At 40.2% G+C, this 15,827-nt stretch overlaps 2 protein-coding genes across 14 annotated transcripts in view; one reads left to right on the top strand and one right to left on the bottom strand.

The window, feature by feature from the left end:
* WDR17 (WD repeat domain 17) overlaps window positions 1-2,833 on the top strand; it is a 69,521-nt gene extending 66,688 nt beyond the window's left edge. For all 12 annotated transcript variants that reach the window (XM_077302428.1, XM_077302427.1, XM_077302429.1 and 9 more), the window contains one exon: window positions 367-2,833. In XM_077302428.1, coding sequence (XP_077158543.1) covers window positions 367-486 — 120 coding nt within the window. In that variant the 3' untranslated portion in view covers window positions 487-2,833. The remainder of the gene's footprint in view (window positions 1-366) is intronic.
* Window positions 2,834-3,830: 997 nt separating this feature from the next.
* Window positions 3,831-15,205, bottom strand: SPATA4 (spermatogenesis associated 4). 2 transcript variants are annotated; one of them, XM_077302439.1, is made up of 6 exons: window positions 15,016-15,205; window positions 13,452-13,584; window positions 11,171-11,289; window positions 10,195-10,415; window positions 5,513-5,620; window positions 3,831-4,086 (listed from the first exon to the last, which is right to left on the bottom strand). In XM_077302439.1, the coding sequence occupies exons 1-6, from the start codon at window positions 15,114-15,116 to the stop codon at window positions 3,992-3,994; spliced, it is 777 nt and encodes a 258-aa protein (XP_077158554.1). In that variant the 5' UTR covers window positions 15,117-15,205; the 3' UTR covers window positions 3,831-3,991. The 2 variants fall into 2 exon arrangements, with proteins under 2 accessions (XP_077158554.1, XP_077158555.1); XM_077302440.1 differs by having other exon boundaries at window positions 13,452-13,581.
* Window positions 15,206-15,827: the final 622 nt, after the last annotated feature.

Below are 15,827 nucleotides of genomic sequence, written 5' to 3'. Positions count from 1 at the left end.
AACTCTGAGTTCTCCTCTGGTTCAATTTGTATATCTCAACCAAAGAAGAACTACTTTCCCAGCTCCCTCTTACCCTGCAGTTGCTCAGATTCTTTTGAGATAGAGGAGCAGGGAGAGAGATGACTGAAGGGTTGTTGGTAGGAAATTGGCATGAGGATGATGCTGTGAAGAGGGTGGAAGCCAGTTTTTCTCCTCTATTATAAATGTAATCTTCAAGTGAAAGATGGCATTTTTACTTGTTTGTATTCATTTCAGATCAATCCAAGAAAGGGCTTTACTTTTTTATAATAGTTCTGGTCTCAAAATACTATCAATGCAATGTGTATCTTCCTCTGTGTGCTCATATGTTGTTTTTTTATTGTTCAGGGTCCGGTGTTTTTTCTTGAGGATGGAAAGTCTGCTATTTCACTGAATGATGCATTAATGTGGGCAAAAGTGAATCCCTTCTCTCCCTTGGGAACAGGAATACGACTCAACCCATTCTGACCAAAAAAGCCTCTTCCTCCATTCCTTGGGAAATGAACAGTTTGCTAGTTACTAGTACTTTGTATTAGCAGGATGACCTGAGATTGAACAATTGCTTTATGAACTTTGCAAGGAATGAACTTTTTTTATATTGACCTGTTTGATAACCCAAAGAAAAATGAATGTAGTCATTGTAGTAAAAAGCCTAAAACTTTTAGGCTTTTTAAAAGGATTAAAATGTTGTTTCTGTGAACACACTTCTAGGGCACCTAAAAACACTTTTTTACTTTATAAAACTGCAAAAATAGCAAAAAATAAGTTTGTTTCTTGAAACATATTAATGCATAAGTAACTTCTTTAAAGTTACTGCAAGCTATTATCCTACAAGCAGGAGTACATATTTCAGTTTTTAGAGCAAATTTGTGTTTTTATCCCCTCCATGAGAATACAATGGCCACAGTTAACTGAATTGTATCCTGGTTCCAGGCCCTTTGAAATGAATTCTGCAGATACAATGCATGGTGGATTGTGTTGTAGTTATCTAATATCTGTTCCATAAATGGGCATTAAACAGCTGCATATTAAATACAGATTATTATTTAGCTAATATTTTGTAATACTTAGTTTTACACTTCAACTGGTAATTAAAAATGGTTTTATTTCATAATTTGAATAACTTAATTTGAATTTTGTGACACTTTCCTTTTTATTTAGAACAAACATCATTCTGAAATTAATTTCCAATAAGTTTCTTGTAAGTAAACTACCAACATGTACCAAATGATAAAGTATTTCTTTAATTGATTATAAAGGTGTGTTATATAAAGGCCCCAATATCAAAAGGAATATGTGTTATTTTATATATATGCAGTTGGTATCTATAGGCACCCTTAGGAAAACAATTATGCCAATAAATTTAATTATAGACTTAAGAACTCATCATATTGCATACAGTACAGGGAAGAGATAGATCTTGAAGCTGGAGTGGCTGTTCCTGATGATTGATATTTATTTTACAACTCTTACCATCCATGAGCATGCTGAAATTTGTCAAGCATCATCTTATTATAAAAACAAAGAAAGTAGCCCTTTACTTCTCATTGACAACTAGATTATTTAGATTTTCAGCCCCATAGCATTTTTTGGCTTAGTTCTTATGGGGTTGGTTGAAGGAAAGCAATCCTCCCTCCAAAAGAAAGAGTATTTTTGGAGGTAAGCAATGAAGAGCCCATCTGCAATTTGAGCCTATTGTGGAACTTAACAGTAATATCATTATAGTTGGTAGTCATCAAGACCAAAAAAAAAGTGGGCATAGCATATCCATGTGGAAAATGTCCATAGGGCTCAGTTGAACCCTCTTCTGGCCCACCACAGCATATAGAGATTGCTTCAGTCCTGTGATGAAGCCTATATGCTCTTTGTAACACCCGTAATGGTCAGAAGTGCTATTCTGCATATGCATCCCTAGGAATGGGGAGAACAAGAAAGAGTAGGTTTTTATTAAGCCTTGTAGGAATCTGTTTTTGTACAAGTGGATCATGTTGGTGATCCTGGATATCTGTTACCAATGAAGATTAATTTTAAAAAGAAAAATGCAGGTGCTATTCTGAAGGTAAAAACTTGAGGCATAAACACAATCCAGGTGTTCTTTGTACCAATTGGAAAAAAATCCATAAATTAGTAGTATGTAAAATTTGTAACAATTTTTGCACAGTGTGTCAGAAAGAAAAGAGCTGAAGCTTTTGTGTAATACCCATTTAAATGATGAAACATTAGCTGTAATTACTGAAGAAATACAATTTAACCATGTAGATTCCATGATGGGGATGGGAAGCAATTACAGATGAATGCAGATATGTTGTGACCCCCAACATTTGTCCAGTTCAAGAAATGGAATATAAATAAAAACTTCAGATAACTACTGTTTTGTTCTCTTTTATACATTTGATAATAATGTCCTGGTAGGCTTGGTCATAGGAAATGCATATAAATATGTAACAACTCTGCAACTTTGTGGTAGTACTGCCTTATTAAGGAACAAAAAGTTAATTTGTTACTAGAGGATTATATTTTCTTCAAAGAATAATGGAACCAAATTGAACAAAGTGCAGATGATTTTATATTAGATGTGATGAAGATACAGTATACTTTAAGATGATCTGTATAACTACAGAATTGAATTAAATATATTATAAAAGGTGACCAGGGATCATTGATGCTTAAATGCTCTCAAATCTGTGCTAGGTAATAGACACAATGAAACCACTACAGACTGTTTTTCCAAATTTCTGTTTATTTGCTAGAATGTAACTTCATTGTGTAACAAAACTGAACTGCCCTTTCCATTAAATCTACTTTATAATATTGACCTCTTAACATCATACATGTTACTGTTACAATGTATGTCAGTGTCTAATTTGTAAAAGAAAAAAATTGTAATATCACTATTTTGAAAAACAGTAGAACCCAAAGGAGTACAGTACCAGTCACAAGAAAATGCAAGATCCTGTTGACATTGAAATATCTTGAAATGAAGTGTCTTGTGATTCACTGTTGTATTAAAATAACTACTAACCAAGGTAGCTCAAAGTGGCTTATAAAAACTTCAGAATAATCATTTTAAAACAAAATCTAAGACTAAGGTAAGTTACAACTTGCCCTCTGTGCATATCTTCCTTAGAAGCAGCCCAATGCCTGCTTGAAACTACCTTAACGAATCTTAGGCGAAGTGTGATGCATAGGCGCCGTCTGCACCTCCTCAGTGTGTTCCTTAGTTGTAGAACAGTTACCAAAAAAGTATACTTTTTTTTTAATTAAGAAACTCAAACAAATTATTTGAACCAGAATATCTACATTAGAAATGTGGACAACTTAGTATGAGCATATGAAACAAGAGACAAAAAATACAAAAGGGGGGGGATCTGTTTTAGGAAGTGTATAAAATTAAAATTAGAACTATTTTGTGAAGAACCATTCATTTCAGCAGTTTATTTTGTCTAGATTAAAGTAAAACAAAGATGTTTAGATCTTATCTGAAAAACAGAAATGTAATTTAACAATACAAAAATTAAAAAGTGAAAAAATTATTATTGGAATAGAAACCAGAGTATTGCTAAAATTAGAACTTAGGAACATTTATTGTTTCGGTGTGTTCTTTGCTTAACTTGTGTCATGTTCGGTGATCTTGTATCATCATTAAATGAAGACAAACTAAAAAAGAAACTGAACAGTTTACTCTAAGAATTCAACCACTTCAGGAAACAAGGACAGACACAAGGTGGTACCTCTAGAAAGAACAACATTGCCACTGGAAGGAGTCCAAAATGAAAGATTCCTGTAAAATAATCATGCATAAGAAGCACTGATCATGTGTTGCAGCTTTCTAGCTCAGCATTATTTATTGAGCAGATTGTTAAAATGCATTTTTTCCAATGGGGTACAGAAACTTGGCCATAACACTTTCATTTAATCAAGTCTCCAAATTTCTTTGACAAATTAAATTCCTTTAACATATAAACCCCTGGCTTTAATTCATATCAAAGGGAGATCTCTCAGCTTGTTTCACTTGAATGGTTTTGAAATGTACACCTGTTTTGCCTCTGATTTCTGTGGATGCTGCACCTAAGCAGAACAAAAACAGAATGTGCAACCAAGATAATGCATACAAGTATAATACTGCCAAAGTACTTTGAAATGCTCTTATTCAGCAGTGTGCTTTAATATAGACCACAATAAAGATATTATTTGAGCTACAAGGAGAGTATGAAATATTCAGGAAAATTTAAAAAGTCAGATTGTCAACAATAAAACCTCATATCAGATTGTACTGCGAACCATTATATTATCTCCTATTACTTTAACAGAGTTTACAGACTTAGCATGATGATATTCATCTCCAAACCCTGTAAATCTTCAATTGTACCCTTCTAGAACTACACTGCCTTTTTTCTGGTTGCTTGGCAACCATTACTACACTGCAACTTCTGGTAGGGGAAATAAAAGAGCAAGCTCAGAAAAAAGACCACTATTGAAATGGGTAACAGAGAAGGGCATGAGATCAAAAGCATAAAGCAGGGATTCCCATTTTTTCCAAAGGGGTACAGAAACTTGGCCATAACACTTTCATTTAATCAAATCTCCACATTATTTTGACAAATTAAATTCCTGGCTTTAATTCATATCATGAACCCCTGGGGGTCTGCGGGAGTTCATGAGGGGGTCCATAGCCTTTCTTCTCCTTCCTAAATGGACTTAGCCACAAGCTAGGGAACTGGCTGCCTCCAGATGGAATTGGTTGGTAGGCTGCGGGTGTAAACATTAAAGGGAGGGGGAGACAGTTGTGACATAGCATGGTGGGGTCCAGGCTGTCTTCTCAGTTCCTACCCTTCTTTCTAGCCTACATGAGGCAAAGCCACCATAATAGTAGTAGAAGAAGAAGAGTTGGTTCTTATATGCCGCTTTTCCCTACCCAAAGGAGGCTCAAAGCGGCTTACAGTCGCCTTCCCATTCCTCTCCCCACAACAGACACCCTGTGAGGAGAGTGAGGCTGAGAGAGCCCTGATATCACTGCTCGGTCAGAACAGCTTTATCAGTGCTGTGGAGAGCCCAAGGTCACCGAGCTGGCTGTATGTGGGGGAGCGCAGAATTGAACCCGGCATGCCTGATTAGAAGTCCACACTCCTAACCACTACATCAAACTGGCTCTAGTAAAGGTGGGAGGGAGTGAAAGAAGGGCAAGGCGTGTGGATGGTCATGCCACTTCCAAGATTATCCAGGTCAGGGGTAGGGAAAATAAAATTCACTCCTCGTAAGGCCAGAAATAGATGGGCAAAGTAGTTCAGAATGTGGAGTCCATAGAAGAGAGATGGTAGGCTGAGAAGCAAATTGCCATGAAACTCACGGGATAGCCTTGGGCCACTCAACTACCTCACAGGGAACAAAACAGGGAAAGGGAAGAACTATGTATGCCACTCTGAACAGAAAAGGGGATAGAAATTCTACACAGAATTGCAACACTGGCCTTTCAAATCAGAAAAGGAATACTTACTTGGAACATGGATAAGTTTATCTCTTATAAGGTTAACTGTGCTTTCAGTTGCAGCAGAAGGACGGCGAATGGCACGTGCTCCCAAGGTTGGTTTAATATTAAACCGTTCTTAAAAAAAAAAACATTGCTAGCTTTAGCAAACTAGAGCATCTATCAAATGGTATTAATATCAAATTTTCACAACTAAATTATCCTTTCTAAAGAAAGGTTGATCTTTGTAAAAAAATCAAAAGCTTTCATTAAGGACAGACATATTGTTAGAGAACAGCACATATGATTGGAAAGCACATGGAACAGTAATGATTTTAAAGCTAGCCAGGTCTGTATCTAGTCAGTACCTGTAAGGAAAGGCCCCTTAGGATATCATCTTGAACTATGAAAAAGGTGAGATGTAATACAGTCATAAGTATTCCACAACTTTATTGGGGTGGCTCAAGAATATGTGGGATAGTCTGGAAAAAGCAAGTTTCTACTCCTTTCAAGAAGTCTACAAAGGCTTATAAGCATCAAGGAATGTGGTAATGTCCTCCACAGTGCTTTCTTCACATTTTCTAAGCTACTCAATTTGGCCTTACTGGATTTTATCTAACTGTAGGGCTTCTGGCCTCGCCATGGGGTTGAAACAGAGTTGGTCACCCTGATGGACTACCTCCATAGCTAGCTGGACTGATGTGGGCTAGTGCTGCATGTATTACTTAACCTCACGGCAGCATTTGACACAGTCAGCCATGAGCTACTAGCTCACCACCTCGCCAATGCCAGGATATGAAGAATAGCCCTTCAATGGCTAATCTCTTCCTTCGGGGTTGCAGACAGAGGGTATTAATTGGGGAGAATCTAATTGCTGTCAATTCCAGTACGCGATCCCAAAGGGAGCAATTATCTCCCCGATTTTATTCAATATCTTCATGTGCCCTCTTGCTCAGTTGGTATGGAGGTTCAGACTAGGATGCCATCAATACATCAATGACACCCAGCTCTTCCTCTTGATGGGTGGCTGCCCTGACTCACCCCTAGACTCATTAGGCAGAGGTCTGGAAGCAGTGACAGGATGGCTTAAGTAGAGCCGTCTGAAACTCAGTCCTTCAAAGATAAGAGTTCCTGGCAAGTAAGTGTGATTGCACTGCCTGGATGGGATACAACTATTAGTGGGACACTCAGCCAGGAACCTGGGTATGACTTTTGACACCTCTCCCTCCATAGAGGACCAGGTCACAAGAGTAGCAAGGCTGGTGTTCTTCCACTTGTGCCAAGCTAAGCTACTAGTGCCCCACCTGGCCTCAGAATACCTAGCTATAGTGATCCATGCAACGGTCACCTCAGGACTGGATTTCTGCAACTTGCTCTCTGCAGGCCTGTACTTATCCCTGATCTGGAAACTATAACTAGTCCATAATGCAACAGCCAGCATTCTCATGGGAACGCCTTGGACGGCCCACATCCAACAGCTGCAATGATTACCAGTTGAATTCAGAATCAGACTCAGGGTTTTGGTAATTACCTTCAAGGCCATATGTGATCTGGTCCCTGAGTGCCTGAGGGACTGCCTCTCTATCCATGCCCCACAGAGAGCACTAGACTCTGCAAACATCAACAACCTGGTGATCCCTGGTCTTGAGAAGAGCCAGGGCTTTCTTTGTCTTCACCCCCACTTGGTGGAATGAGCTCCCAGAAGAGATCAGGGCCCTGCTTGAGATAAAACAATTCTGCAGGGCCTGTAAAGTAGAGCTTTTACACCAAGCTCTTGGTCAAGACCAGTGAAAACAACTCCACAAGAACCCCCAGCAGCTCCTCCTATCACCACCAAAATGTGCCCAATCAGAAAACCACAGGACAACTCCTGGCCTGGTACCCCGCTCTCAGAAAAAGTTATACTACAGTTGTGCAATTGGTTGTACAGTTAAAGTTATAAAGTTGAAATGTTAGAAATGTTATAAGTTTATAATTATAATGCATTCTCCATATTGTTTTGTGAAATTAATTGCAAACTGCCCTGAGCTGCAAGGGAAGGTGGTATAAAAACATAATAAAATAAAAAATATTTTTTCATATTAACCCGATACGATAACATTTATTGTATGTAGCCAAAGGCCGTTACAAAACACAATTAAAACAATATGGCACAAATATAAATACATAAAACAATATTTATCCAATATTGTGTACCTAAAAATGTAAACATGGACTACTAAGTTACAATAAAAGGGATAAAATGGTGTATCAAGGTGGAGGCTCCTGTAAAAATGCATTAGCTCGAATCTTCCTGGCGGCCAGAGCAAAAAGTGCCACCCTATATGAGATATAGGGGTCGACATCTGATAACAGATAGATAACTTTATTAAAATCAGAAATAGGGTGTGAGTTTGGTAATAACTTGGCAAGGAATTTGCCCCTGGGTTCAGAGTACAGGGGACAAGCCAAAACATAGTGGGGCAGGTCCTCCACAGATGGATTTCCACATATACACAGGCGTTGGGCTGTGGGTATTCTGAGATATCGCCCAAAGAGCATTGTTTTATACCATGGGGCTGATCGTGATAGCTGAATTGAAGAGTGGTCAATCAGTGAGTCAGCTTTGAACACCCAATCACGTAAATCAGAAATATTGGTTGATGTATGCAGTAAGTCATCTGGTATGGTATAGCATGAAAGAATGGAGCTAAAAAATCAGACCGAGTCCTGTCTTTGTTCAATAAGAACTTAAAACTTTGATGGCTTAAAGAATATAATTTAGTTGTGATGTCTTTCTTCCAAGATTTCAGAATAGCTAAGTGGGCATGGGCTTTGAGTGAGGGGAAACCAGGCTCTGCAGGAGACCCTTTTGGAAGAGCCAGGATACGTCTGAAGAAAAAGTTCTGAATGGGCTCCAAGCTATTGATTATTTATTCTTTCCAGCCCCAGATGTCAATGCCATATAGTAGGTGAGGAATGACCTTGACTGCGAAGAGCTTTAGAGCTGGGTCAACTAGAAACCCTCCCCTGGTGTAATAAAATCTCAGAATGGCTCCAATGATTTTTAGACCAGAGGCCTTTATAGTTGCAAGGTGGGCATTCCAGTTTAGGGTCTCACTGTAAGTGATTCCAAGATATTTAAATGTACTACACTGTTCTATAGGAATATTGTTTATACTCCAAATAATTTTGGAGTGTTTTCCCAAAAACCATAACTTTTGTTTTTGTGTAGTTGATGGAAAGGGACTCTTCCTTACAATAAGTACCCAAGTTGTTAAGTAGCTTTTTCAGACCAACTCTTGTAAGGGAAACCAGGACCATGTCATCTGCATAAAGCAGGATAGAGACCTTTTGCTGACCAACAGGGGGTATGAATTCTGGGCCCGATAGTCTTTGAACTATATTGTTGATATAAATATTGAAAAGCAGAGGGGCTAATACACACTCCTGCTTTACCCCTTTCCTTACTGCAATTCCATTAGTTAGAGAGCCTGAAGCACCTACCCTAATTTTTGTGTGGGTGCCTGAGTGCAGTTCATGCATCAGAAGCAGTAGGGGTTTATCGATGTTAGTTTCCCTCAGCTTTGACCAGAGTCTGTCTCTATCGATGAAGTCAAAAGCTGCAGTTAAATAAATGAAAGCTGCATATAGGGCTCTCATAGGGCCTTCTATACTGTAGGCTAAGTGACAGTGGTCAATGGTAGAATGGCCTCTTCTAAATCCTGCTTGGTGTGGGTATAAGATATGGTTGTCAGCAGCCCAGTCCTCTAGTTTATGTAAGAGGAATTTTCCATAGAGTTTAGATGCAATATTTAGTAAACCAATGGGGCGGTAATTTTGTGGGTCGATCCTGTTGCCTTTTTTTTTGGATAGGAACCACTATGCTCATCTTCCAGCCGTTGGGGAAAATGCCTGATTCATCTATCTGAGTGAAGACCCTGGCTAAGACTGGGGCCCACCAGTTAGGGAACGCTTTAAATAAATCAGGTGGAATCAGATCTTCTCCAGGTGATTTATTGGAAGCTAAGGATGTAATAAGGCCTCTGACTTCAGCCTCTATGACTGGGGGCCAAGCTGGCAAATTTAGAGAGTCAATGGAAATAGCCTGGGTATTTGGTTCTGTACATGGTGGGGGAGGTGGCCAGGCTCCAAAAGTTTTTGAAAGTGTGTAAACCAAGTGTTTCCAGATATTTGGGCTTCAACCTGTTGGGGTGATTTTGCAAGCCCGAAAGAAACAAGATTCCAGAATTGAGACTCATTTTTCTACTTTACTGCCAGATTTAGTTTGTTCCACATATGTTTAGCATAGTCAGTTTTCTTGCTTTTGAGGAGACTCTTATATTGGGATCTTAATCTGATGAGCTCTAACATTCTGTTATCCTCTCTACTACGACATATTAACCCATTTTGAGCCTCTGGAACACACATTATATACACTTAATTAATAAATAAATTTCTCTTATTCTATTCCTGCCTCAGAGATTCAATTAATATGAATTGAAAAAAAGTATCCTTCAAAATGTTAATCCCCCTCTAAAAATTTGGCAGATATACAGCATCCTCACAGTTCTGTATGTAATTACCCTAGGAAGAAATAGCACAAGTTTTCAAGAAATTAGTTCTGCCCAACTGTATAATCCTGTAGTATTATATGCCATGGCAATAGTATAAAAATAAGCACATTCAAGAACCATTCTGTTTGTAAGGCATGTTTTGGAAGGACTGCTCACCTGGATATTGTTCCCTCTCTAGATATCTTCGTTGCAGATGTAAATTGATGATGGCATCAATTTTTTGTCTGTTTTTGTTGATGTTGGGCTCTACCATTATTTCTGTTAATTTAATATTGGTTTTAATAGCCCTTGAAGCAGTTGATCTAGCAACCATTGGCAACTTCTCCTGGTAAAGGCGATCTGAAAAGTCAGTCTCTTCATCCTGAATATGCTTTATCCTGGGGGGGGGGGACATTGAGAATACATTTGTTTTACTTAATATTTTCCAAAATAAAATATCTCAATTAATGGATGAATTCTCACTGTTTCGTGCAATAATTATCTACTTTATTATCTGTGGCCGTGACTGATTTTCGAACATAAGAAATGATGATGATGATGATTACCCATGGAGACAATTATTTGCTTTTGATAACATGTCTGCTACATAGAAGATAGATAAAACTGGCTCTAAGAGATCACTTTATATTCCTTGATCTTAACAATGGAATGTACTCCTACACTTACTGATAGAACCATGCAGTTCTGCTCCATTTGCTCCCAGAAAAGATGAATAGAAATATAGGGCCAGAATAGGGATCTGAGATGGCTCTGGATGTACACAAGGCTCTGCTTAAAGAAGAGACTCTTTCTCATCCTTTCCAGGATATACCCCTAACAGAGCTATGCAAATCCCTTATGCACTAATTATACCACAGCTGATTAAATTTCTGAATATTGCTTGAGGTAATTATTGCATTTTAATATATTTTAATAAAAATAAGCAGCTTTTATTGGCAAAAAGACATAAGCATATTTTCCACGTCATACTAATTCTGGAAAAGCCTAAGGATTAATGGTTTAACCTAGTCTATAAAAGAATTGCTAATGAATTGTTTTTAGTCAGCAAGTCTCTCTCAAAAAGCATATATGATCAATATTTAAGCAGCATGGCATGACTTTCTAATGTAATACTGTGGTGAATGTAACTTACCGCTTATTTGTTAGCATTGTATAAATATCTTGAACAAATATTTCTGCAGCTCCTGGTTTACAATGTATTGTTCCATCGATTAGTTCTCGAATGGGCTTCAGGTTTCTCTTGGCAAAGAACTTTGTTATGTGGGAAAGGAGAAAGGATCTGTTTCAGACTTGATTTGTTTTTGTTTGTTTCCTGTGTATATCAGAAACGTTCCATTTCACCTCAAAGCCAGCACCTGAAATTTATTTTCCAATCCCAACTATGTAAACCCCAAAACCTGAACACACCAATTGATACTATATTTGATAGGTTCCATTGAGACCACAGCAAACAACTAACTACCTCAATGTATTCTAGTACTTCTAACAGGGATTTCCACCTGGGGTGCTGTAGCACCCTGGGGTGAAGCAAGAGTTCTCCCAGGGTGACGCAGCTTGTCCCAAAGGTTTAGGTAGCTGCTGACATTATTAGATGTCAGCTCACTTTCCATCTGTAGGGCTCAGTAGCCAGGCAGGAAGAATTCTTGTTCTGCAACAGCATAGTTGGGTAGGGGATGATAGCCTCCCCAAGTCCAAAGGCTTCCTTCTGACCAGGGATTCTGTTTTTTTCCCCCAGGGGACATCATCTGGACATGGATTTGGGGTCACTGTGTGTGGGCAGGAAGTTGTGATTTTCCTGCATTCTGCAGGGGATTGGACTAGATGACCCTGAAGGTCCCAACTCTATGATTCTAAGTGCCTGCCCACTAGGGTCTATGTCAGGCTTTCTCAATCAGGATTTTGTGAAACCCTGGGGTATCTTAATGGCCCTAGAAAAGTTTCCCAAATCAGTGGGAGTTAATTAATTTTTAATATAGTTTTCAAATCTGTTAAGCATTTACCAGGTGATATGATCATATGTGGCCATATCGACCTACCCACCCCCTCCCAAAAAGGTCAATGATGGGTCTGGAGGGGGTGGGCGTGTGCATAGCTCTGCTTCCCAACCATATTCTGTACGATGACACCACTTCTAGGGTAAACTTGAAGAATGTTTTAAGGGATTCTCAGTGGTAAAAATGTTGAGAAAGGCTGGTCTAGCTTGTTCCTAGAAGAGGGCTGGTCTAGTGTGCCATAAAACAAGGATGGCCTTGAGATCTGTGAAGTGGAAGTGGATGGGAACATGGCAAGGGGCTAAGCGGGAAGCATGTGTGCATCTGGAAGCAGCCAAGCTCACTCTGGGTGTTGCTGTGGAAGAGCCAATTAACACAAGTGCTGAATCACCATGCCACACGCAGCAGACAGCAAAAGGCAGTCTTAGCTGTTAGCTAAGCTGCTTGTTGCAGATCCACTGCACCGATCTGCCTGGTGGACAGCAGTCAGGTATGGTGCATCTCTTTCTCCCCCCCCTCTCTTTCCCCAAATACATACAGCTACAGCCTTTGACTTCTCAAAAGTGGAGGTTTATTTAATTTATTTTTAGATGTCTATACCGCCATTCTCCAACAGTCTCGCGGCAATTTTCAACATCAGTAAATACAATTAAACCCATAAAACATCCCATTAAAAAATTACAAATTACAGATGGCAAATCAATCCTATAGGTGCCCTATAGGATTAAGTTTAAGTGAAGTGATGCACAGTTCCAAAATCTGACATGGAATCTCACATTTTCCCACCCATGGAATCTCACATTTCCCCACATTATGGATGTTAACGAGTGAATGATTTCAGATCAGTGTGGTTCTCAGGCCCCACCTGGAGCTGGTAACTCAAGTAATGCAGTTATTACATTAATATGCAACAGTCAAATGTAGGTGGGGATGGGGTGAGATTAGACATGTCAATTCTGGCAATGCAGGAGAAAAGGCTGCTGGTATCACTTCCTGTGAAGTGGGAGTATCCTGATCACATCCAGTGGGAGTGTCTGGGTGACATCACTTCCAGGGAACATGGCAGGGGAATATGGTCAACTGATAACAGGAGTATCTTGAAGCATAAAAAAAATTCAGCGGTATCTTCATGTGTCAAAAGGTTGAAAAAGGCTGACTTGAAACAATTGCCCTACCATGTTTGTTTTATACACTGTAGCTATTATTCATTCATACACATACACAAAATAATCTAATGATTCATATCTAAGTATGTGACTTATTTTATGAAAATCAAGATTTATTTAAAATATTTGTGCACCACTTCTCTCACAATCAACTGACTTCAAAATTGATATACATTAAAGAAAGTCTCCATCTTAATGTCTTTTTAAAAAGACACAGAAATGTATTTGATCTAAACACACTGCATCTCCCACTCACCTTTCCAAGTTGTGACCAGTTGCTAAGTTTGGCAGCTAGAGATGTCCCATTTTGAAAGGAATACATTTGAATATCTTCTGGGTAATACCAAGAGAATATTTCAGCAATGAGATAGCCATTTGAAAAATCCCTGCTTCAAAAAAAGAAAAAGAAAAGAAAAAGAATAGTACTATATGCTGGCTTGGTATTATTCATCCATCTTTATTTCTTGAATAGGAAAAGCCCTATCTGATCAGCACTGGAAGGTTGGCCTTGTTTTTTTTTTGGGGGGGGGGGTTAACTTTGCAACTGGTCCAATACATTTGTGGACTTTTACTTTTTTTATGTTTAACAGCCCATAAGTCATACACCAAGAAAATATTTAAGAATTAAAAGAAAAGAAGAAATTTGCCATGTCAGTTGTACAGTTGGATCATCATCTCTACATCTCTCTCAAATCTATGAAACTAAATTCCCAATTCCACAACCAATTGTATACAGCAGAAAAGGAAACCATGCTGGAAAATGGATGAAAAGAGAACTATTTAGACACAAACAATATAGCACTACTTGCCATTCCTCACAAGCCTTCAAGTATCTGGTGTAAATTAAATACCAGCCATTTTACAGTATGCCCTGTGTCCTTGAGGCTTAGATCTGCATTCAGGTGGGTCTAGTTCTGCACACTCTCCAACTTAATTTTAAGGGCTTTGTTGAGGCCCAAAAAGTGCCTCCCTGTCCCCCTGCCAACAAAAATGCAACAAAGAGGAGAAAAGTTTCATAGAACATTGCTTTTGCACGGAACTAGAGTTCTCAACCTCCACATGTTATTTGGGAGATCTCCTGGAATTATAACTGACCTCCTAATGGTAAAGATCAGTTCTGGTGGAGGAAATGGCTGCTTAGGAGGATTGACTCCAGCGGTATTATATCCCACTAAGGCCCGTCCCCTCTGCAAACTCCACCCTGAAACTTAAGGTATTTCCCAACCCAGAGTTGGCAACCCTGCAAAGGAGCATAGCCAGCCCTCCTTACCTCCTGTATTCTCCCTGAGAATCAACCCCATACACGAAGAGCAGGATTTGTACATGAAGCCCAGGCAGGAGGGCTTGCTGGGGAAACTCAAGGTGAACCGGAAGGTGACTTTCCCGGGAAGATGCACAGGGGCAATGCTCGGTAAAGAACAAGCAGGTGAGGTCTGCCTTTGTACCCCGTATGAATCCCAAACGTTTGACAGGTTGGACTTCTAGTAGCACCCCCCCCCTAGTCCCACACCCTCAAGCATCCTGGGGGCCTCTTCACAAGGGGGGTGAGGGTGCCACCCCTGGCATAGTCCCCAGGTGGGTGGGTCTGTAGCAGCAGAGCCAAGATCGAGTCCCAGGGAGACTGGAAGAAGTGTGCATGCCCATGAACGCCCATTCCCAGTATCAAGCATGGTTGCTGGTCTCCAAGGTGCCCGTGGGCTGGAGCCTTTCCCTAGATGGAGCAACCTTTCGCTGAGCAGGGGCCAGCCAGGGCGGCTGGCAAGAGAGTGTCCCGGAGAGGGATGCGGGCCTGGGCGTCTCTCGGGGCTCACCAGCCTCACCTACGGAAGTGCCTGGGCGAAACGGTGAGGTCGAGGCTCTGCAGCCACCGCAGGACAGTGCGCGGAAGCCCCGTGCGCCTGATGGTGGTGAAGTCTGACATGAGGTGAGTCCTTCTTGGCCAGGATGCAGGCGTAGAAGGATGAGATATCAGCTGTTAAGCACTGCCAGGCCCCCGGAAGCATCCTACGCAGCCTTGACAACGGTTCCCAAGGCAACCGCCACTCTTGTTGCACGGCCAGTTGTCACCACCCGACGGGACAAGCATCTCCGCACCATGCATGCGGTAAACACCATGCGCATGCAGGCCACCTCCAAGGTTGATTTTCGTTAGGAAATCGTATTTGCTATGGTAGCTTCCCTTATAAGGTGGGAGGCCGTGTTCTGTCTCTGACTGGGGGCCGCTTTAGAAGTTTCCTTCAAGGTATAAGCTTTCGTGGGCTACCCAATTAGTTTATAGCTTGGATAAAACTTGGTTTGTCTTACAGGTGCCATTGGACTTGAACTTGATTCTGGTACTTCTGAATGACACAGCAACAGCCCCCCCCCCCCATCTTGTTTTGAACTGTTAGGCTGGATATTTCAAAAGAACATATTAGACAGGTGGTCCATCTAAACTAACTACCAACCTGTTGTTCTGGAGGTCCAAGAAACAGGACAAAGATGCTGAGGTCTCCCCCTTAATATTGCCTTCTAGTATTGCCACTATGATGTTTTATGCCTCTGGTCATGAAGGTTCGATTTAGTTGTCATGGCTAGTATCCTGGGTTGAACTATTCTCCATGAATCTATCTACTCCATAGATTGTACCGCC

The sequence above is a fragment of the Paroedura picta genome, chromosome 10, assembly GCF_049243985.1.
Source record: "Paroedura picta isolate Pp20150507F chromosome 10, Ppicta_v3.0, whole genome shotgun sequence".
In the NCBI taxonomy this organism is placed as follows: Eukaryota; Metazoa; Chordata; class Lepidosauria; order Squamata; family Gekkonidae; genus Paroedura; species Paroedura picta.
This window is presented reverse-complemented; position numbering and strand designations above follow the sequence as displayed.

What these genes read in the sequence shown, in the direction of transcription:
- SPATA4 (XM_077302439.1), bottom strand. Translation starts at nt 15,116, where the DNA reads ATGTCAGACTTCACCACCATCAGGCGCACGGGGCTTCCGCGCACTGTC. An exon ending in ACTGGTCACAACTTGGAAAG is followed by an intron (nt 11,290 to 13,451) that starts GTGAGTGGGAGA and finishes CACATAACAAAG; the next exon opens with TTCTTTGCCAAGAGAAACCT. An exon ending in TAAACTTATCCATGTTCCAA is followed by an intron (nt 4,087 to 5,512) that starts GTAAGTATTCCT and finishes TGTTCTGCTTAG; the next exon opens with GTGCAGCATCCACAGAAATC.